Below are 25,483 nucleotides of genomic sequence, written 5' to 3'. Positions count from 1 at the left end.
CTGTTTAATAAAATTCGTTTAAGTAGCATGGAAATTTTAATTTTATGTTAGAAGATATACAATTTAGGATTAGAAAAATTATTGTTGGTTAACCTGATGTATTTCAATTCGATCTTAACCTAACTTTAAATAGATATCTACTCGCAACCGTTAATTGTTTATGCTAAGCAATATATTTAAAAGTTGTTATTGTCGATTGGTTTTTATTTTTGCTGCAATTTATTATTGTAATATGAATGAAGACTTAAGAAACTTAGATTTGAAGGAAGTAAAATTGAGTATTCAGAAGGCAATTGTAGAGTGTTCAAGAAGAGGTTTGCTTCATGGAACTAAGTGGTAAAAGTGATAGCCTTATTTAAGTTACTGTGTTGTTTATTTCTGATTCCGTTATTAGTTACAACAGTTAACCATTATTGTGCTTTAAATCTGATATGGGGCAGTGTAATCAGAAAATAGTATTATTACAAAATACAAAAATTGCAATGTTTGTTTTTATTATTACTGTTTAAAAGTAATAACAAGAACAAACGTGTTATTCAAGAAAAAAAATTCAATTTCGCTATATTATCACATTTCACATTGTCTAGATATCAAATTACTTTCCTTGTAGATATGCTTGAATATTAGTCAGTTTAAAATTTATTCTAAATGCACGTACAGTCAGGAATTTTTAGTCAAGAAAAATCAATCCTGATGTTTTGGTACAGACAGTAACCATGCTGTGTGCAATTTTAACCATAGGTTGGAACTAAATGAGCTTTTGTTGATTTTAGTTTACTTGTTTTTTTTTAGTGTGAGTATTTGTATACAGGGTCAATCTATATCAAATCATCCAGGTCATGAAACCCACGGTCTCAGAATATCATGAAAATTTTTTTTATTTGTTCTATTTGGTACCCTCATTAACCACGTAAAATTTTATTTTGATTTCTTAAATACTTTTTAAGTTATTAATCTTTTTAATTTGTTAAAAATGCATTATTGTTGTTTCCAATTCAATTCCAATAGTGAAAAAACCATTGTGATATGATGGAAATTGACAAAGTTGAGATTTTTACTAAATCAATATTACAATCATTAAAAGCCTCGAAAACAACAACATATTTTTTAACAAATTTAAAAAATTAATAACTTATAAAGTATTTAAGATATCAAAATAAAATTTTACATGGTTAATGAGGGTGGCAAATAAACAATTTAAAAAAATTTCATGACATTCTGAGACCATAGGTTTCATGACCTGAAGTCAGTAAACTAATGGTAAATGACCTTTAGTTGTTATTACAGCTACAGGCATTCAAATTTTAAATAGAAATTATATTTTCAGTTGAGGTCCTTTAGCATCACAAAAAAGAAATTAATCAGTAATAATCAAAGACTGGTAGAAATACATCATTAAAACAAAAGTATATAGATTTTTCATTTGTTAATATGAATTACAACACTTTGCCAAAACAGCAATGCATTAGTCCTCTTTGATTATTTTTTATTAAGTTAATTTGATCTATTTGTACTTATAGCTGCAAGAAAGGCAGCTCTAACAAGCTATGAGCAATGCTGTTATTCTAACTTGGGTCATTTTAATGCATTGAAGTTTGGTTAATCTGCCTTAAATTACGGAAACTGAAAAATTGATCATTTTTCCCTCATATATTCACTTATTGAATTACTGAAGGAGGTAGGTAGATATTATTGTTATTGCTCATACTGTGTTATTCATTAATTATTCCCCTGGGTGATTTTTCTTACAGACAGATTGATAATTGAAAACAGGTTATGGCTTTTTCTATCATTTAGAAATATATACTTTGTGTGACAAACATTGTTAAATTATGGAAATAGAATAGTAAGTGGTAATAATAATTATCAATTGTTACCTTGAATTACTTAGAAAAGGCAATCTATTCTTATTTTATTCAGCAAATAACAGTTTTATTGGATAATTTTTTTTTAAATCGAACAATTGTATTTCTTACAATTTTGTACAACTAAACCTATAAAATGAACTTTTTCCAATTTTTTGTTTCAGGCTTGCCGAGTTGAATTTCTCTTTAAAAGATGTTGTTATTGACTCTAGTGAAATACCTTTAAGTAATATTATATCATCTGATTTAGATAATGACATTTATCTTAAGGCCAAGTGTTATTTTGATTTAAAAGAATATGATAGGTAATTTTTTTTCAGTTTTTTATGTAAATCTTTATGTATGTAGTATACAATCTTTATATGATTTTAATACAGTGCCATGAAAATAGTCAGCTAATATAACTAAATAATAATCCTTTTAATTGAAAGCAGACTATTTTATTATGTATATAAAGATACAAAAAAAACCTATAATTTTTTTTTCTTACATTAGTATGTTAAGCACCCAACATTTTCTTTCCAATCTAAGTGTGCTTCACTTTATTAGATATGGAAGTTGCTATAGCAGCTGTTATTTTCTTTCTCAGATGTTGATCTTTTCTCTGTAAACTGTGTCTTAATGTATCCTAAAAATGTGAAGAGAAGTCAAATCGAGTTTCATAATCTGGAATCAATCCCAATCCAATAAGCTGGGAACATATGGTTGAATGACTTTCATACTGTGTAACTGGAGTAGATTGATGCTCTTTCTTATTTATCCATTTTATCCCTATTTAATTTTCAGTGTTATTCATAAAAAATAAAAAAATAATAAATAAAAACATGAATAAATAAATATTGTTTGTAATCTTTTTTCAGTAAACATATATTTCTATGCATTAAATATCATGCATTAAATTACATCACATGTTTATCATGAGTCACAAAACTATTGAAGATTTAATTAGATTGTTAAACCCCTTAATTATACTATAGTTAAAGTATTGTAAGTTTGAGTAGAAAGAACTTTTACTATGTTTAAGGATATCTTTCTAAAACTTTAATATAGATGCTGCTTACGAGTATTTTAAACTATAATTAAACTTCTAAAAAAACCTATATAATTTAACATAAAATTGTCTCTTTTGATTTTAAAGATAATTACATATAAGCTTTATTTATTATATTTGTGCTATTTTTGTTTTTTATTAATTAAACAAAATATTAAGATAGCAATTACTGTATTATGATTGCTGTTATAAAAATACTATAGTATTAAATTAATTTATCATGTTACTATTTTGTCTATTTAATTTTAATTGATTTATTAGTCAGTACGATATTCTGGGACTCACCAGATACCCAGAAATAGTGTATGAGGGAGCAAAAAACAGAGCTAAATGTTTTGAGTTGAAACTCGCTAATGAACCATTTTCTGACCCATGTTTATATCAACTTTTTTTCTTATTTTAGCTATAGAATCATGTCCTGAGAGATTGCATTGCAAATTTGAATCATTCTGAATATCTTCTAATTGGTGCTTAATATTTTGTATCTATTTTTTAAATAATATATTAAAATGCTATTGTATTTATGTTTTTTTTTTTATTTAAACTTAATTTAATTTTTCCAGCAATTTTTGTGTCTTTTATGTTATATATATCAACATGTTTTTGTATATAACTTTTATGTTAACATAAATTTATTTCATAGATGTGCATATCATACTGAAAAAAATGAAAATGGATATTGTAAGTTCTTACATTTATATTCAAGATATTTATCTGTTGAACGTAAAAAAATAGATAATTTAACCGATTTAAACTATGGCACAGATCCACAATTAAACTCTCAGTTGCAGAGTTTATATTCTGAATTACGTTCTAGTCACCTTGCTGGAAGATTAGATGGTTTTTGTTTATATTTGTACGGTATGGTCTTAAAACGATTAGATCTTCATACAGCTGCTATACAAGTTCTGGTTGAAGCGGTACATAAGGAACCTCTGCACTGGAGTGCTTGGGTTGAATTAGCAACACTAATTACTGATAGAGCAAAGGTATAATACAATTTTACTTTTCTAATTTTAATTTTTGAACTGCTTTGGATATTAGTAGCCATTTACATCAGCATGCCATTACCTATTCTAACTTTTCAGTACCTCTAATGTAGTTTATAAACACAGCTTAACATTATTAAAATATCACTGTTTAGAGTTTTTAAATATCATACTTTTTTCATTGAACGGTTCTTATGTCTATATAAAAGGGCTGGTGAAATAGCATTAGGTTCCGCAAAATACATGGGCAGTTTATAATGGAAACCTTCTTTCAACATAATTATGCACTATAGTAGTATAAATGAATCATCTCTGTAGTGTAATAAAGAAGAGCCCACATAAGACCAGAAGATAATTTTAGAACATTCTCAGTTATAACTAATAAAAAAATTTAAAGAAATTAAATTATTAATCAGTAATAATATTAATATATAGTAAGAAATTTAACTTCAAAACTGTTGTATTCTGTGAAGGATTCTTTTAAATTACAATTTAATACTATATTTTCTAATACAAACGAGGTCTTTAAATAAAGTAATGAGACTATTTTTTTTTTTTTTTTGGCAGCCATAATGTCAACACTGTAAAGTTACTAGTAAACATATGGTTATATAAACAGCTGATTTATATTAGATATTAATATTTTTAGTCTATTGTTGCTATACGAGATGTAAACAAACTTTTAATGAAATGAGTTTTTGTTTTGTGTTACAAAAATGAGTGATACTAATTATGAGCAACGTTGTGCAATCAAATTTTGTGTTAAAACACGGTGAGAACGCACTGAAACTTTTTTAAAATTGAAAAAGGACATATGGAGATGACACTCTGTCATGAGCCCAAGTTTTTAGGTGGTTTAAAGCATTTTCAGATGGCCAGGAATCAGTTGCGGATGATCCATGCTCTGGAAGACTTAACGTCAAAAAGTGATGACAATGTTGAGCGAATCAGAGACTTTTAGAGTTTTTGTCTACAGGACAAACTGTAAATCAATATGTTTATCGAGAAATTCTTGAAAGACTCCAGAAAAGAGTTGCCTGTGTGAGACCAGCCATCAAAGATAACTGGATGCTGCATCATGACAATGCACCTTGTCATACTGCACTCAATTAATGAGTTTTTGGCAAAGAAAAACATTCCGGTAGTTCCTCAACCACCTTATTCACCTGACTTGAGTCCCTGCAACTTTTTCCTGTTCCCGACTTTAAAAAAACACCTCAAAGGACACCATTTTAGAACAGTAGAAAACAACAAAAAATGTAATCGGCTATCTGAAGGATATTTCGGTTTCTGAGTTCCAACACTGCTATGAAGAGTAGGGAAACCATTTGAAGAATTGTATGGCTCCCAGGGGAGCTATTTCAAAGGTGATAAGAGTCCATGTATAACTGGATTGTAAATAAAAAGTTTTTCTGAACTATTCTCGTTACTTTATTTACAGACTCGAACATTTAAAAAGTAATTATTCAAAGTAAATCTATAATCAGATATGATCAAATACAATAAGAACTTTTTCTGCATTTGCAAATGTTTTTATTATATATTGTAGCACATCATGGTTTTCAAAATATTTTATTTTCTACCAAATTACAAAATACACGGTGTCCATTAAGTCTTTCCATGATTACAAAAATTTATCACAAAAAAATTATTACAGATACAGCTGTGTGGTTTGTGGCAAAAGAAAGAAAAGATTATTAAGTGTTTTTTTTTAACCATGTCAATAAACTTCACATTGTGCGCCTTCTGTTACTCGTAGAATGTCCAACCAATAATCAATTTCACGCCATGTGTTGGTCAACCTTTTTTTGGTAACACTAACAACAACTTCAGTTATTCTCCATCTCAGTGTGTCCGTATCAGATACAGGTGTTGCATAGACTGTCCTTAACATAACCCAAGATAAAAAATGTCTTAAGTGAGTTATGTCTGGTGATGTGGCTGACCAGTAATCTGTGATTTCGACGCGTGATACCACAACACACATTGTGCTTTCTCCTGGATTGACAGCATTTTATAAAAAATTGATTACAGTTCCTTCTTCTCCCTGCAACAACCAATATAAAAAAAACTTTATCATTTTTTCTTTCTTTTGCCACAAATTGCACAGCTGTAACTATAATAGTTCTTTTGTAATAAATTTTTGTAATCATGGAAAGACTTTATGGACATTGCACATTTTATTAATGTATTTTATTTAAATAAAATAACCATGTGAACTTATGTCAAATATTTTAAAATTTTCATTTACAGTTATGAATCATGCTGGAATACCTGTTTCTGTTTTCATGATTTTTATTGATTGTTTTGTATGTGACCAATACATATTTATTATTATTAGTTTTCAATAAGATCTCATTCCACATTTTAATTATGAGTTATGCTCCTTCTCCAAGCTCTGACACTCATCCATCTTTCTTAGGTGATTCTCCTCATCCCATCTCTTTAGGTAACCCCAGTCTCCTTCCTTCAAGATTTGCTCTAAGACCTTCTTCACATTTCTTTATCATTCTGTTTTGCATGCCCTAACTTATCCTCTTCACCTTAATTTTTGTTAACATTTCAGGCATGTCGTACAACTTCATCAGTTTCACATTAAAATGTATCCTTCATCTCTAAATTCCAGACTATAGCTTTTCACAGAATTTTTTCCCCAAACATTCAAGTATCCTCATTGTTTTTTTATTGTCAGTATTCATACCTTACAATCACCAATTTAATTGCGGCTTCATCATAGTACTGGTTTACTCTCAGTGAATGAAACCATCTGATTGTAATTACAGTGACTTCCTGCCACAACCTTTGACTGTATGTATACTTAATTTCTTTTATATGATTTATAACAACCACCAAGAAAGTATACTTTTGGATTGTTATATTACCTAATTCTATATATTGCTGGTTTCCTTGAAAATTCCTTCTACTATTGTACATATATTTGCCTTTTTTTGTGTATTAGTTACCAGCACTTCTTATTCAAAGCTCCTTTAACTTCAGGAGCCCTTGTATTCTGTAACATGATTCTAACCAGTCTGACAAGATACTTTTCTGTTATCTGTCAAGGAATGTGAATGCTAAAATTATATAGTTTTTCGTATTCAGTTATCATCCTAACATTGTATGTGATTGTTTACATTATCTTGAACATTTCAGATTCCATTTAGCCATAAATGGCAGAATCATATTGGTCTGATACTACCTCTGCAGTGGGTTTTGTAAAAAAATGAAGGGCTGCTTCATGGTCATAATACTGGATAGAAATGCTGATTCATTGCTATTGTTGGTAACTAATTATGTAAGAGAGAGCTCTGCTAGTGGGTGAATTATTAGGGTTCTAAAGATTAGTGGGCATCATGTTGTAAGATTTGTAACCACCCAAGAAATTAACGTTCATTTAATTGTTAATCACTTGGAAAATTTTGTTGATCCTCATACAGGACACACACCCAAACAATTGAATGCGTGTGGAGTTGGGCAAAGAATCAAAATAAGCAGATCAGTACTCACAGGCAAATGACTGGTTCATATCTAGCAGAGTTTGTGGCATCAATATAACCGTGAGTGTTATTTATTTATTAAGATGTTGCTGCTTGCTGGCCACCTGAATGATAGTTCAGTTACAGTTTCATTTTGTAGCTAATACTGAAAACTATGAAGTAGGATTTATTGCCATAAACTACAGTTTCATTATATGAACAATTTTAATGAAAAAATTGTTTAATAAATGCAAATTTAATTAAAATAAAATTGGAAATATATAAGTTTTTAAATAAATCTCAAGTTATTAAGAAAAATAAAGTAAGACAAATTTCTTGACAGGTAATAGAAAAGTACCCTAACTAGTTTAGGAGCCAGCCTCTGTGGCACAAGAGGTAGCTTCTCCGCCTTTCATCCAAGGTCCCAGGTTCGAGTTCTGATCAGGCATGGCATTTTTCATACAAGCTAAAAATCATTCATCTCATCCTCTGAAGCAATACCTAACGGTGGTCCCAGAGGTTAAACAAGAAAAAAACTAGTTTAGGAGATATTTCAGTGTCAGGCTTAATTTTAAACTGTTAATTTTTTTAACTATTCATTTTAAGCTGTTTCTTCCAGTGCTATCGATAGGTTACTTTTAATCAATATAGAGGCGAAGTAGATAAATATTGAGCTCATAAAATTTGTAATAATATGATTTCATTTTATTTTGTTCTCAGTCTTAATGAATATGAAATTTATTTCTTGATGCTATTTTTTCAATTACAGTGTTTTAGAAACCTCTTTTTGAACAATTTAAAAAATAAGTTTTTGGTTGTTTAATTAACATATATATGGTTTTTGCACTTACTGAATTTAATTTTATGCATTACAGCTAAGTTATATCTTTTGTACAGTTAAATACATTTTCATTATATATATATATATATATATATATATATATATTTGATACTTTTTGGTTTATTTACTGCAGTGTTTTCTGTTATTGTATTGTCTTTCAATTATATTTTGCTTACTATTCTTTTTCTTTTGATGGAAATTTCTTTTTTATAATGATTTACTAATGTAGCAAAACTATAAAATATATATAAAAAATATATATTATAAAAAATTCTAACAATATATATATTTGGATTTTTTAGAATTATTATTATGTAGATGTTTTCTTAATGTCAAGTTGGTTTTTTTTGGTACATTGCAATATTTAAAAATTCTATAAAACTTTGTTCAGCCAGTAAATGTGATTGCATAATTAACTGAAACTTCTCTTAATGCTAAGACTGAATGTTGTTTAGTCTGTTGCTCAGTGTAAGTTCTTACTCAAACAGTAATAATATTTAAGTAATATTGTATGTATTTGTAATATTTCTGAATATGAACTATTTATTATATTTTTACTTTCCATCTTTTGTAATTTATAATATTATTGTGATGATTTTCTGTTTTGATTTGCAGCTTACATCTTTGACTCTTCCTGATCACTGGATCAAACAATTTTTTATTGCTCATACTTATTTAGAACAACAACTAAATGAAGAGGCTCTAGAAATTTATAATGATATTCAGAATCAAGGTTTTGCATCAAGTACATACCTTTTAGCACAAGCTGCTATTGCATATCATAATAAAAGAGGTATGTACTATGATTGGTTTTTTAATTATTTTTAAATTATATTAACGCCCAAGGTGGGGGCAAAAAGACTTAAATTGCAAAGATTGCTTGTGACCTTAATTGGTGTTGACTTATTTTAAATTTTACAAACTGTGGTTAGGAATCAGTCATGCTTTATGAGGTTACAAAAAAAAATTGCACTATTAAGTTTTACTACCTACATTCAGATATTTTTCTACTTTTTTGTCAGAACTTATATATAGTTCTGTATAAAAAAAATCAATTTGAAACTAAATATTTTCAGAATTTAATAATTTTATTATTTTTTTTATAGAGGTAACTGCAGCTATAACTACTTTCCAGCATTTAAGAAAATTAGATCCTTATCGTTTAGACAATTTGGATACATTATCAAATTTATTATATGTAAAGGAAATGAAAGTTGAACTGGCGTATTTAGCTCATCACGCTTCAGAAATAGACAAGTACAAAGTTGAAACTTGTTGTATTATTGGTAAGCATGTTTTTGCACAAAGCTCCATATAATCCAAGTTTATTATTTTATTTTCTTAACAAATGTAATACTTCAGAATTTTTACATTATTTAGAAATGTTAAAATTGATTGTTTTTTTGTTATTTTCAAAGTAATGTATGAGGAATAAATGTGATTATTCCCTTGTTGTTTGGTTAATTATATGTAATGCTGTAGGAGATTAGATGAATTCATTTAAAAACAGTTCAAAAGTTTAGCTACAAAACAGAAGTTGTAGCCATATTGTTTGAAGTATTAGAAAATTTGATATTAAATTAAAAATAGATTTGTCAAATTAAAAATATTAAAACGTAAATGAAAACATTACACTAACAAATATCAACATTAAATGTAAACATTTGCAAGGTCTGTTCACAAAATAACCGAACTTTATTTTTATATTTTTAATTTTTATTAATTTTACTGATTATTGGTCCTTGTTTCCTTCAAAGTAACACCCCTCCTCCAATTCACACGCTTTTCCCAACTGTGCTTCCATTTAGTGAAACAGTCCTGAATAGCTTCATTTGAAATGGTCTTTAAGATCTGTGATGAATTTGATTTAATGTCATCAATAGTCTCTAAATGGCATCCTTTCATCATTGATTTTAATTTCAGAAATAAGAAAAAAATCACAAGGAGTCAGGTCCTGCGAGTCTGAAGGCTGAGGAAGGACAGTCATCTGATTTTTGGTACAAAACTAATGAATTGAGAAAGCTAAGTGTGCAGGCGCATTGTCGTGGTGAAGGAACCATGAGTTGTCTTGCCACAACTCTGGTCTTTTTTTTTTCACATAACCATTGTAAAATGCCTCAATAGTACTCACAGTTCACTATTTACCTTGAGGCTAGAATTCAAAATGCACAATTCCATTAAAATCGAAAACAGAGAGCGTCACTTTGACACTGGATCAAGACTCATGCTTTCTTAAGGCGTAGAGATCCTTTGCCAATCCATTGTGATGATTAAACTTTTGTCTCAGTGTCTTAGCCAAAAGCCCAGCTTTCATCTCTCGTTATGACACTTTGCATAAATGTTTCATTGACATCGGCTTGTTCAAGAAGTTGTCTGCAAACGTCCACTCAGTGTTCCTTCTGCTGTTTGGTCATCAAATGAGGAACAAACTTTGCTGCATTTCATTGCATGTTCAATTTCTCAGTCAAAATGTCATGGTATGGTCCAATTAAGATGCTAACCTGTTCTGCAAGTTCTCTGACAGTCAATCAGTGATTTGCAGGCATCAGATCATTGATTTTCTGAACATGGGTGTCATCAGTTGAAATCAAAGGCCTTCCTGGTTGAAGGTCATTTTCAATTGACTGAAGACCACTTTTAAATTGTGAAAACCATTCACAACATTGTGAATAACCCAGAGAGAACATCATCTCCATAAGCTTGTTTCAAAATTTGAAACGTTTCTGTAAAAGCTTTTTCCAGTTTCAATCAAAATTTTACGTTGTATTGTTGCTCCTGAAAATTGTACATTACAAAAATCACTACTAACTCTTAAACAGGCTGTACTCAAATAACAATAATATGAAAACTAATCAAGATATTAGCAATCCAAGAACATAGGTTACAGAGAAGGTTTTGTGAAACACAATGCTACCAACTGCTTATTACTAAATATCTCCGTGTAATTAAAAATGCTCGATTATTTTCTGAAAGATCTTGTAAATAGACGTAGGTCTAAAAGTTAATTTCCTTTAATTATAGTAAAAATATGTTACCCTTTAAAATATCATAAAATTTATTCATCACATTATTAGAGAATAAATATATTATTATCAGTTAATATTAAGTAGGGTAGTATAAGGTTTTATTCTGAATTTTTCAATATCCCAATGTCATCCCAACCGGATATTAGCTATGACAAGTTAGTAGTAAGTAGTGTGAGGTAACTTCTGATTTCCTTTAGCCTTGTGATACTGACTGAATATTAGTTTTGATGCTCACTTAAATCATTTTCATTAATTTGATAAAGTTTTATCATTTCCTTCAACGGTACACTAAATTTTCTTTTCTAACAGTACAAGTAAGTTTTATTACAGTAATTTTATTTATGGCTTTTCTAATGATTATGTAGGCTAATAGTAATAATATCAGATAATATTTCTGCAGCTCAGAACATCAAAATATATCACCATCACTACAATTCTCAGAAATCCTGCTCAATATATCCTTACTAAAATATTTCTGTAGTTAGCAGAACCTGATTCCACAACCTAAGCATAAACTAAACAAGCAAAGCAAACATTTTTAATATTAATGTATGTTTTTAACTTCAAAAAGATATATCCTCTGCTATATTCATTTAAGTAAGCAGATTTATTTGTAGGTTTTATGTTATATAATAAAATTACAATAGCTTTCTGGTTGCTCAGAGGTAAAACATGCTACTTCTACATGTGCAAGTACAGACTTCATTAGGATAAAAAGGTTAATAATAATATTATATTCTATTTTCTTATCTTTTTTAATTTTTAGATCACTAATTTGATTCTTAGAATAAAACAAACTTGTATTGTGTTTTTGAAGGAAATTATTACAGCTTACGAGGTGAACACCATAAAGCAGTATTGTATTTTGAAAGAGCACTTAGATTAAATCCTCTATACTTATCTGCATGGACATTAATGGGACATGAATTTATGGAGATGAAAAATACAAATGCTGCAATCCAAAGCTATAGACAAGCAATTGGTAGGTTTAAATCATTAGTAATATATTAAAATTAATTCTGTTACATTCACAGGTGTTTATATTTAATGAAAAAAGAAAACCACAAATAAGCTTATTAACAGTCATATAGTATTTATGTGTACTAGAAATCATAAATATGGTAGGGTAGCTAGTTTTTTGTTTGCTGTGAACTGTAGATTGATTAAAGCTTTCAACTAAACTGTGAATATAAATTTAAATTCACCATCATATGAGTTTTGCAGATAAGATGTTGATTTGTCATCTTTATTAAATTTCCTCTTGGTCATCCTGTTTATTAAATCTCTTGGGCATCCTCTTAAAATATTGATATCTTATAGGTCTTCCTTCAGAACATCAGTCATCTGATATTTCTGCTTACTTTCTTTGCAACATCTTCTACAGTACCCTTTGTAACATTCATAATCCAACTCTTTGTAATTTATTTTCATTTCAGTTCTTCGTGTTTGATTTTATTTATTCTTTGTTTATTTTATCCAGCAGGTCTTCTCTGTTCTTCTTAACATGTCGTCTACTCTGAGCTTACATCTCCATTTAATTTCTAACTTCGGTTTTAAATTATTTTAATGATAGATAGACTGTCTATGAGGTATTATATCTGTATAAGGGATTATCATAATGATAGATAAGGTTAATGATACCCTAAAAGTAGCACTTAAAATTTGTCTGACCAGTCTATTGTTGCAACTTTTGAATAAACTCAGGATAGACAATGCAAAAAATTAACTTGGCAGTACGCTTGCACATCATAATGCAAGTTGATACATTTTTTGCTGTTTTTATTTCCTCTACTAAATGAAATAAAAACTATTAATCTTATATATATGTTTTGTTTGTTTGTCTCATACGGGTTCCTATACGATTCATCTGATTGCTATGAAACTTTCGTGAGTTGTGCACATGTCCGTGAAGATTTCTAAATTAGTTTGGACTTGCTAGGTTGTGCGGGGGAGATGTTTCAAAAAATTGTATTCATGGTTTGATTTTGCTCATATTCAGAATATGTATTAGTTACATGAAAAGAAATATTTTTACAAAAAATGGATCCACTAGGTGGTGCTGGGGTTGAGATATTTTGAAAAATTGTATTTATAGTCCAATTTGGCTCATATTCAGAATATACGAGTATATTAGTTACGTGGAAAGAAATAAAATATTTTTCCGAAAAAGGAAAGGTTAAATTTTGTTATGTTCCATAATGTTCAGTTTTATCAAACTTTCATTTGTATGAAATATATATATATATACACACTCAAATCTAGCAATAGCGAAGCATTGCCGGGTCAGCTAGTAATAAATAATAATAGTAAAGTAATAAAAATTATCAGCTATTATCAGGTATGCAAGCATACTACTGGGTTAATTGTCTGTAATAACTCAATTGTTTGTCAATGGATTTTTACAAATTAGTTGTCATTTTGTTCAAAATAAAATGTTTAATAAATTTTGTAAAAATTTGATCAAAAAAATAATTACAAATATATTGCAGATTAAAAAATTAAGATGGCTACCATTTTGAAATTTTTGAAGTTGACGTTTTCAAAATTGTTTATTTTGAAGAATAGATACTAGTCCTTAGATTTACCAAATTTAATTAGAGTTTACCCATTCCTGAGAAATAATTTTATTTTTTTTGAAAATCATAAAATGGCCCCCAGAAGGAAAACAAAGAGGTTATCTCTAAAGTAAAGACCATTTCATTGTAAAAAAATTTATTTTGAAAACTTTATAAATATTTTTTATTTTTCTTAAACTACACCTTATACTACTTCTTTATATAATCGCCACATGAATTAAGACATTTATCATAGCCATACACCAGCTATCATACCCTTGTCATATTCTTCTTCTGTCAGTCCATTTAGCCACTGATTAATAGAGCATTTTTAAGTTCATTGTCACCTGCAAATTGCTTCCAAAAATTCTTTCAACTTCCCAAACAAATGGTAATCAGAAGGAGCTAAGTCCAGACTATATGATGGGTGATTGTAAATTTCCCATCCAACTGTTTTTAGTAAATCATGTGTCAGAAACGCAACATGTGAACGTGCATTATCATGCAGCAGGATAATGCCATCGATCAGCCACCCTCGTCGCCAATTTTGAATGGTGCATTGTAACTTACATAGAGTTTTGCAGTAGGCTTCTGCATTTATATTCATTCCATGTGGCATCAAATCAATCAGCAGTATGACAAACTGATTTCAAAAGACTGTAGCCACCAGTTTTCATCCAAATGGCTATGGCTTGACCTTTGTTAGTCTGGTTGGTGATTGAGAAATACCATTCACTTCTGACTGCCGTTTTCTCTCTGGTGTGTAATTAAAAATCCATGTTTCATCGCTGGTAACAACTGAATTAAGGAATTCATCACCTTTTTCTATATAGCGCATCAAAAATTCCAAAGCAGATCCCATTCAGATTTTTTTGACGTTCTGTTAAGACATGTGACACCCAATGTGCACAAACCTTTCCGAAGGTTAAATGGTCATAAACAATGCGACTGATAACAGCGCTTGAAACATCAGAAAAAGAAGGGCCAGGTCGGAAATCATAGAGCAACGATTTTTTCTGATTTCATCATTGACACATTTCATCAAGTCCTCTGTGATTATCGAGGGCCTCCTGAATATTCTTTATCATGCACATTAATTCTGTTATTTATAAACCTTCCATATCATTTTCGGACCATATACAACAACCAACTGCCTATGAATTTCAGTCAGCTTAACGTTTTGATTGTTTAAAAAGCATGACTTCACATTTTTCACAGTCAGCAGCAACATCAATTTTCCTTTCATTTTGTAATGTAATAACTCATACATAATCAAAGATCCTACAACGTGACATCTAATAGACAACAATACAGTATGTACATTACTAGCATGGCCATGAACGACACAGGTTTGCTAACCTTAAGGAGAGAAATTTCCCAGCAGTCTTTACTTTAGAGATATCCCTTGTATATGAAGTGTTTATACATAAATAAATATAATTAAAAACATTACTAAAACTCTCAATAAAGAAATATATAAACCTAATAACCACATAATGAAATATTTAATAAACAAAAATAATAATAAAATGACAATCTTTGTGGAATTTATAAAATTTAATTATTGTGATAGTATTCGTATAGGAAAAACAAATAGATCCTTTAAAACTAAATTTTTTTAATGTTACGGAAATTACAAAAATAATAAATTAGTTTTATCTAAAATGTTGACCATGCAATAAACATTCTATTTCTGATATTAACACAAATTAAGAAATATTAGAAATTAATAAAGATGACATAAAATTAAATATATTAGAAAAATATTACATATTTAAATACAAACAAAATTTCAGTTTGATAAACCATTGAATAGTGTTTGAGGAAGATAGTCTTATAAAAACTGCAACAGATAGTAGCACTCGTACAATAAATTAATATGCAATTTTCATTATTTTGGTATTTTTAATATGCAGTTTAAGAAAATACTTCAATCATGACTAAGGATGTAGGATCCCGCAAAAGTACTTTCATGGTAGAATTAAGGTAAGATATGTCTCATTTCAGTATTTTGTATTCGGTGATTTATATTAATAGAATTTAAAATTATATATCTATTGACTGATATATTATCAGTATGTGTAAATTTAATGAAGTAACCATTTTTATAATGTTAGAATTTGTTAATCTACTTTGTTTCTTTTTTATTTTGCTAAACGCCCATATTGATATCTTCTTGTCTGGTCTGTGTATGCATTATTTATTTTCAAGATAGAGTTTAAAAACATTTATATTGGCACTGTTTGTTCAAAGAAGTTTTAACTTTTTAATCAACTTATCTCCCACATTAAAATTTTTGTTAATTGAACTTGAACTGGTGAACTTAGAAGCATCAGCTTTAACCACCAACTTTATCTGAGTTGGAAGTTAAAGCTGATTTTGAGTAATATTTATCATTTTTTTTAGAAAAGTCTACTTGTACATTATCGGCAAACAAAATATTTACTCTCTGCTCTTAAATCAGATTTCCTGAATAGAAAGCTGTGAAAATAAAAAAAAATAATCCATTTAGTTGTGGAGAAATTATATTTTTAAATTTTATAAAAAATACTCATATGAATTTTAAACTTGACAATATTGCCATTATTCCCACATGTTTCACATGAAGCAGTTAAAGAATTTATTAACTTCATATTTATTAATATCTTTCCAAGTGACTATTTTCAGTGTATAAATTTATTTATTTTTGTAAACTTTTGTTTAATTATTTAAAAGATAATGTATGATTTTTTTATCTAGAAGTGAATCGGCGAGATTATCGAGCATGGTATGGTTTGGGTCAAACATATGAAATTCTTAAAATGCCATTTTATTGCTTATATTATTATAAGCAAGCTCAGGTATTACGTCCTAATGATAGTAGAATGCTTATTGCTCTTGGTGAAACTTATGAAAAATTAGAAAAAATTCAGGAGGCGTTAAAATGTTATTATAAAGCCAGAAGTGTAGGTGATATTGAAGGAACGGCACTACTAAAACTTGCTAAGTATAAACTGATTTGTATATATAACATTTTTTGTATATAACTTATTTTATGTGTAATATATCATAACTTTATTATACACTAATGAATACAATGAAATAATTAATTCTCACTTGACTTTTTTGCTTGGGAAGTTTTTTATTATCATATTTACAGTTTATTCTGTCATTAACTACATCTGTATTTCTTTGTATATTGTGTAGATCTTTTAATCTCAATGTAATTGTTATTTCCTTAATCCTATACCTTCTACATTGCATTTTTGTCTTTTATTGCAATTTTTACCTTCTTCACTTCTTTCCTTCCTCATCAAAGTGACGAATCCAGAAGTCAAACATAAATCAGTGGGAGGAAAGCCACTGATTTATAATGATTGATCTGTATTATTAACACTCTTTGTAAAATCACATTTCAAAAGACTTTGGCTTTTTGGGTTAACTGTTTTCTGTATTTTGATGATGATTTCCACCTTTCTCTTTAAAAGAATTTTTTTAAAGATCATTTAAATTGATTGATAATATTATTTTTATATAGATTTCGTTGTTATATTAAGCTAACATTTAATGTTTCATTATGCTGTATAATTTCACTGCCTAAATATTAAAAAGCCTTAACTCGTAATTTCTTGTAATGTCCAGGAGAGGAAATTAATTTTAATAGTATATTATTTTGTTTTATTCATTTCTACTATATAACTTACTATAATGAACATGATTCAAATTGATGAATAGATTTTTTAATTATAACCTTTAGTACATTATAAAAAATAAATTAATTATATAACTAAAAATTTTATTTAGACATAGTTTTTAAAATCAATATTGTTCGTTTATAACATTCACTAAGGATGGACATTTTGCTCTTTTAAATAATATATTTGTACTATTTTATTTAAAATAATAAATTTTCCATGAGAAAAATAATTAATTTGTTGAAAACTCTTGCGTAAAAATAAAAAAAGAAAGAAGCAGTATCATAGATAATGGTTGTTTATCTTTTCTGAACCTTTTTGTATTTGATATACTTCTAATTTGTCAACAACCCAGTCATTTATCCTCATAAATATATGTGACATATGCCTTAAAAAAATAATCTTTCTTTTATATTTAACAAAATGTTGGCTTTTTCAGGTTATATGATAAAGTTACTGAAGTAGAGCAAGCTGCAACAGCTTACACAGAATATGTAAAAGAAAATGATGATATACCTACTGCTGATAATAAACAAGAATTATGTTATGCTTACAAATATCTTGCAAATTATCACTTGAAAAGAAATCAGCTTGATTTAGCATATCAGTATGCTGAAAAATGTCTTGGTTATGAAGAGGTTTGTAAATTTTGTTAATAAATTACCTGTAAACATTATTTTATTCCTTTACTTTAGAAAATGATGTAAAAATTCTATTATTCTGATCTGTGCTACAGTTTTTACGACAGCTATTGTTTAAGTAAGGTTCGATTAGCTGTAGCTATGTAATATTTACGTGGCTATCAAAACATGCATGCCTTGCACAAATGCAGATGCCATTTACAATCGTAGCATCACTGTGTATAGTTTCTATTGTGAAGTTGAAGTGTGTCAAATAATTCAGCGGTTTGCCAGTTGTGAAATATGGTCTATGATTCAATTTTTGACTGTAAGTAACATGTCAACAGCGGACATTCATCGCCAGATATGTGAGGTTTGCAGGCCTAATTCAATAAGTAACAGCAATGTACATAAATGGGTAAGACTATTCGAGGACAAGTAGGACAATGTTCTTGATGAATTGCAATCTGGCCAACCTTCTGTCATTATTTGATACGTGAAAGTGATGTAAAAATTCAGGAAGACCGGCGATTCACCATTTCCAATTTGTCTCTGATATTCTCACAAGTTTCATGGTCAGTACTATACTGCTATATAAAATTGTTTCTGAAGTTTTGAAGTTTAAAAAACTAAGCTCACAATATGTTCCCAGGCTAGTTTCTGAAGAACACCATAAAAGGAGAATGCTTTAACTGTTTTGACCTGGCACAGGGAGAAAAGAAATGAACTTTTGGACGACATTGTCGCAGGGTACCAGACATGAATTCCTCATATCACTCCAGCATCAAAGCAACAGTCAGTGGAATTACAACACAACATCTCCAGCCAAAGTGAAAGCCAAACAGACAATGCTAACACACAAGATGATGCCAAATGTGTTTTGGGATAGACATGATGTCCTGTCAATTTTGTGCCCAAAGGGATAGATTATGAAGAAGCAACCTCAAAAAAATAATAAAGATAAGATAAAGTAAAGATTAAAGATAATCTTTACTCCTAGTTCAAGGGGTTCTAATTCAAGCTTGAATGCTAATCATTATTTTTGATGGTTTTGCTGGTAAGTTAAAAATATAAAATTGATAATGGTGCAAATATTGCTGCCTCAGAAATAAATAAAAACATAAATTTGCACAATGATTCACTTTCGACAGATGATGATTTGGGACCACTCCAAAATACAATTGGTAGCTGGAGCGAAGTAGTTTTAAGAAATATAAAATCTAAACCAGTTCATTATGAAGTTGATAATGAAGCTAAGACTTTCTTTTTTTAAGTTAAGTCAACAGTGAAACCACTTGAGGTTGGGTCAAATGTTTCCTTTGTTGATCTTTCTTGTTCCTAAGAAGGCGACCTTATTTGTGTTGAAATTTAAACTTTCAGTCTCTGTTGCTATGGTAATTTGTTAAAACCTCTGGAACTTACTTATTTTGAATGCATTCGATTAAAGACAAAATTTGACTCCTATAACTTATTTCAATTGGGTGTTTACAAGTCCGACTTGGACAAGATTAATGATCCTGCTATTTGGTCAGGGTATTTTACACACTGAGTGATTTACACTCAGCAGTGTGAGAATGAACTTCACAGCGAGCTTTATAATTTTTGGAAATTAGTCGTGAAAAATAAGGCTGATACCAACCGTGCTGTTGCCCCAATTACCAAAGGTAAAGTCTTGATGGATTCTCGGGTAGCATGCGAGGTGTTTGGAGAACACTTGGAGTCTGTCTACCAGAACCTTACTGACCTTACCTTGCTGACGAAGAACCTTTGCTTGCATTTTCAACTTTAAATGTTGCAGAACGTATGTTTCGTTCTATCTTGGCTTTTGAAGTGATGACTGCAATAAAAGAGATCAATGGAAATTCTCCTGTATGTATTGATAGGATGTCAGCATTCATAATTAAAAGTACTGGTGACCTCATCACTCCAGTTCTTGTATCTATCTTTTCTTGGAGTCTCACTAGTGGTTTTTACTCCTCCACCTGGAAAAAAGTCTCGGTCATTCCCATCCCCAAGCCCAAGATATCTTACTGTAGAATCACACTCCTATATCAGTCCTTCCCACTATATCTAAAGTCTTGGAGAGAATTGTCTTTGGAAACATCTATTCTCATGTCCAACACATTCTTTTGCCGATGCAGCATAGTTTCAGAAAGGGCTGATCAAGATCATCCAATCTGGTAACATTCTTGACAATAGACGTTGCAGTTCAACAGAAAAAACAAGTAGATATAATATACTTTGATGTACAAAAACCTTTTGATAAAGTGCCCCATCACTTGGCTGGTTCAAAGTTGCCCAACTTTGGATTTAGTATGCAGTATGTCAACTGGATAAAGTCTTATATTCAAGGTAGAACTTTCTCAATATGTTATGCTGGCAATATTTCTCATCCTTTTTCTATCTCTTCTGGGGTTCCCCAAGGATCAAATCTAGGCCCCCTTCTGTTCCTTTTATTCATTAATGACATTGTTGAAGTAATTGATTGCAAATTCCAACTATATGCAGACAATTTTAAATTATATAGTATAATATTTGCATAAGACGATCATCATATTTTACAAAATAATGTTAATAAAATCTGTGATTGGGCACGAGCCAACTTTATGCCTCTTAACGTGGAAAAAACTCAGGTTGTATCATTCTGAAGGAAGATTTCCACCTCGTATTATAGTTATACTATTTTATAAATAGAGTATATGAAGTGAGGAATCTCACTTCATAAAGAAAAACTTCATATATATAAAGAAAAACAAGTAGATTATATTCTATTTCAATTTCAAGGTGTTAGTGAACATTTTTTCTCACATGTGATATTAAGTTGATTGCACTGTAGGTTGATCACAGTGCTGTGACAATCAAGTTCAGATGTGTTAATTTGATCATGCAGTAGATACTTTACAGTAAAACAGTTAGCTTCCGTGAATGTGGCAATCTTGAGTCTTCTTCTCATCACATTTAACATTTAATCATTTTTTTTAAATTGTAAAAAAGTGTGCTTAGGATAATATAATTTTTAATATTGAATATATAATGAAGACCACAAACTGTGTCCCATTTCTCTGAAAGTTTAGTTACAAAGATAACATAAAACAATAGTTTTCATAAAAAGCATGGAAAAGTATACAATTTAGGATTTGAGACTTTACAGATCCATTTTAAATGCTATGGTAAATAATACTTCTAAATTTTAAACATTCTGGATATGGATTTCAAGAATTATAATTTGACAACTTCAGAACTAGGCTCTTTTTCAAAAAAAAAAACTTCTGAAATGAGTATCTTAACAATTTTTAATATAACCAATGTAAAATGGTAATAGATTAAACTTTTAACTATACTTAAAATCTAGGTTTCCATGTCTAAGATACTTTCCCTCAACAATGTCTCTATTACCTAGATAATATTGGGCCCAGCTATAAATGTGAAACATCAGACACTTGTGGCTTTTGGAACAGGCTGTCCATTCTTGATTTCTATTGTTGTAGAAAACTTTCATTAGGAATACACTTCTTTTTCTGTATTCTTTTATAATTAATAATATTATTTGTGACCATTCACTGAATTTAATGGCAGAATTTTATTTGGTCTGTGACCAGAGAAGACTAATTGCCAATGAATAATTGAGCTTATATTCTCTTGTGATTAGTATAGACCAAAATTAAAAAAAATTTAGTGCAATAATTTCTATTTTCCTACATTACTAAAGTAAAACATTAAAGATATAATTTTACTACATTCTGCATCACCTATGTAAAATTGCTATACCTATTTATCTATATAGGTTTCCAAATGTAAATTTGAATATTTCAGAGGTAGATTGAAACGCTCTTGAAAATATGCTTTTCAAGTACAAAATTACCTTGAATATTATTTGTGTAAGTTTTTAAGTCATTAATAGCTAAGTTTAGACATTTTTAACTGTAAATAAAATAATGATGGAGATTGATCAAGAATAATAAACATCTTTTAAAAACTTCTTCAGATCAGTTCTTTTTATCTATGCATTTGTGCATTAATTTTTTGATCAAATTAAAATGTATTAATAATTTACTAATTTTTTGTATTAAAGCAATTTGATTAAAATAATTTCTACTTCGATTTTTTACTAAATTTTGTAGATTAGTTATTTGCTTTTATTAAAAAAAAATTAAGATAATTAGACACTGCACTTGAACGTAAACCATTAATATAATTTTGTGTCAGCAAACAAATTTAAATGCTTAAGCTTCTGTGGAGTGAATAAACATATTCAAGGCTGTTTGTTAGCATCTGCGTTACAGATTTAATTGAATAACAAGTTTTTTTTTGTTTTTTTTTAAATCAGTGTTTCTAAATATCTGTATAAAATTTACCAACAACTTGGCTTCTTTTTGAACACAGATTTCAAAAATACATTTCAAAACATATTAACCAGCCAAATGAAACTTCTAAGACCTCATTCAACCCAGGGGTATAAGAAAATTAAAAATGTTTTTTTTCATTGCCCTCTTCAGATAAGCCACAAATGAGTTATTCTGCCTCCAGATAATTACAAGTTTACAATATAAACACACACACACACACACACACACACACACATGTATATTATATATTCCCAGCAATATAATTCTGTGTAATATCTATATTTTATAAAAAAAATATTTTTTCTCAGTGAAACTACAATTTTTTTTTTAATTACTTCCTATTTTTCACATTCTTTTTAATGATATTAGGTAGTTTCAATGTCAGATTTTTCTAATTGATTTTTTTTTTCACTTCATTAAAATTAAATTAACCAATTTTTCTACATCTTTTGTAGTTACATACGTTCCTACTACATACAAATTCAGAATTATAAGTTGAAAACTCAAAAGTAATTATTTTTTTTTAATTTAGTTTTTAAATAAAGTTAATTCTGTGCATACATTTAATTTCATTAGACTTTGGAACCAAAAATATTTGATAAATTGTAAAAAACATTTGTTTCTATTAAAAATACAGTATTTAACTTATTTCTTTTTTATAGACTAAAGAAGAAGGGAAAGCATTGTTACGGACAATAGCATCAAAACGAGGCCAAGATGATGGAGAAATGCAGGTAAATTTGTTCAAAAATATTAATCAGTAGTTTTTAAATTAAAAACAGAATCACATACTATTCAATTCATACCCATTATTCTGAACTTTCAGTTAAAAAGATTGGTCCAGACCTGTCTTATAAAATTAATGAAGATTTGAAGAAAAAAGTAATAATAATTAAGTAACAGCTGAATCACCAGTTATGTAATTAAAAGTAGACTAACAGTTTTTTAAAACCATTTGTGTACTAATCCAAGTGATTTTTTTTTTGTGGGGCTATTTGTTTATTTTTTTATATTTTTTTGTGTACATTTTTAATAATAATTTTCCATAGTTTTGTGCAGTTGTAATGTGTTTGTTTATTCCCAATGAATAAATCTGGTGAAATTTTTTTTTATCTGTTATAAATCCAGTGATGAAATCCATCCACCAGTTTCCAAAAGTGAAAGAATTCATGCAGATAGAAAAATCTTTTTTGTTCCTAATCTATTTCTAACATGGACCATCAGCTCAAAAACAGATGACTAACATGAAAGTATGATTCGGTAGTACATAAAAAAAATGGGTTACAGAAAAACCTAATAGCAAACTAGCGATTGACAACGTTCCATATTATTGTGTCAATGTGAAAAAAATCCTAACTATGGCAAGCTGTAAAGTAGAAATGCAGGAGAAATGGTTAAAAAATAGGAATACATAGTATGTTCAAAAAGACCAAACTTTTGCATTAGTGCATCACCCAGTGCATAGAATATGTTCCAATTAGTGGCAACTTTCAGAAACACACCATTTGATGTGTCATGCTGTCATTGTTAGTTTTGAGGATGCAACAGTTAGGGTAAACATATGACCTCGTGTCAGATTTTTAACAAAGTGAAAATGAAAGATCTTAAATAATAATGTGTTTTTAAATTTTGCTTCAAAATTGGTAAAATTTTCATAAAGACATTTAAAATGCTTCAGCAAACATTTGGGGAAGACTGTATAAGCAGATCACAGTGCTATAATGGTTCAATTATTTTAAATGGGGGCAGAACATTGACCAATGAAGATTTTAGATTTGATATCTTCCTTGTCAAAAAGTGATGATAACATTGATGCACTTCATGCAATGGTTTGTGAACATCACTGCTCAATTCTCTGAGAGATCACTAAGAAAGTGGGCATTTGCATAGGATCTTCCCGTGGAATATTAGCAGCAAACTTAACATCCATTGCACCTGTTAATTAATCAGTGTTACTTCGGTTGATACCTAGGTTGAATCCAGTTTAATTATTCTCTTTATAGCATTTTTCAAGAACACAGTCATTCTTTTCTTAGACTGCCTTCTTATCACCCAGACTTTACCTGATTGAACTCATTTTGAAATAATAAAAGATTTGGTGACTGATCAAAGCAAACAAATAAGGCAGAGGATATAATTAGTCATTGAAGAAAAGGTAGATGCTGATATATGATCAAAATGTTGCCAGCATGTTATTGAAGTTGAAAACAACTTCTGGAGTAAAGAGTGTCCATGCATATTGAAGTTGACCAATTGTTTGTCTACCTAAAGCTGAAAATAGTGATGGGACAGTGATACTGAAGATAAGGTCCCTTAGGCCAGACTGTCAGAAGTAGAGAAAATGGACTGATAAAATACTTGAAAATTTCTTATAATACATTATTTCTTCAATGAAAATTGAACACTTCGTCTTTATTTAATTTAATTTAAATTTTAATAAAATAATAAATGTCATTCAAATAATTTATAAAGTTTTCATCAATTTTAAATTAAATAGCTTTTAAGAGATTTAATTTTTTCATTAATTTAGTCATTTAATTTTGTTTGTTAAATTAACCTTAATATCATTAACAGGTTAGTTGAATTCATGATGTAAACATAAGTTTTAGTTATTTCTTCTTCAGTTTGCTTCTGCATTATGAAACTCTTTAGGATTTACAGTGCATACACATTGATGTAACAGAAAGCCAGAATAGAGATTAGACAAATGGGTGATTGCTGCCTGTTACAAGGTAGGCAGCAATCACCTAGTTAACACGCAGGACTAGGATATCTCCATAAATATTGTTCTGCTGCACTTGGAACCAAATTAAGCTTGAGTAAACATAAACAAAGTCAATGTGCTGCTGACACATTCTTTCTATTGACTGTTTAAACTGTCACCACTGTAAGCGTGTCTTGTTTGAAATTTTTCATTTTCATCAAATGGAATCAGAAATTTTATAATGGCATTGGGCTGAATATTTGAGTTTATACTTTATGGGATAAAAATTATTGTTGTGTAAGAAAGAAACAGTTCATCCCAATTCTCTTACCAATT

The 25,483-nt window shown here is 29.1% G+C and overlaps 1 protein-coding gene across 1 annotated transcript in view; it reads left to right on the top strand.

The window, feature by feature from the left end:
- Positions 1–112: 112 nt before the first annotated feature.
- LOC142319480 (anaphase-promoting complex subunit 8-like) overlaps positions 113–25,483 on the top strand; it is a 34,537-nt gene continuing 9,166 nt past the window's right edge. Inside the window, exons 1-9 of the mRNA XM_075356806.1 lie at positions 113–336; positions 2,030–2,170; positions 3,560–3,905; positions 8,838–9,015; positions 9,329–9,508; positions 12,066–12,230; positions 16,543–16,789; positions 17,917–18,115; positions 23,106–23,177. Coding sequence (XP_075212921.1) covers positions 161–336; positions 2,030–2,170; positions 3,560–3,905; positions 8,838–9,015; positions 9,329–9,508; positions 12,066–12,230; positions 16,543–16,789; positions 17,917–18,115; positions 23,106–23,177 — 1,704 coding nt within the window. The 5' untranslated portion in view covers positions 113–160. The remainder of the gene's footprint in view (positions 337–2,029; positions 2,171–3,559; positions 3,906–8,837; positions 9,016–9,328; positions 9,509–12,065; positions 12,231–16,542; positions 16,790–17,916; positions 18,116–23,105; positions 23,178–25,483) is intronic.

This window comes from Lycorma delicatula, chromosome 2, assembly GCF_047948215.1.
Source record: "Lycorma delicatula isolate Av1 chromosome 2, ASM4794821v1, whole genome shotgun sequence".
NCBI lineage: Eukaryota > Metazoa > Arthropoda > Insecta > Hemiptera > Fulgoridae > Lycorma > Lycorma delicatula.
This window is presented reverse-complemented; position numbering and strand designations above follow the sequence as displayed.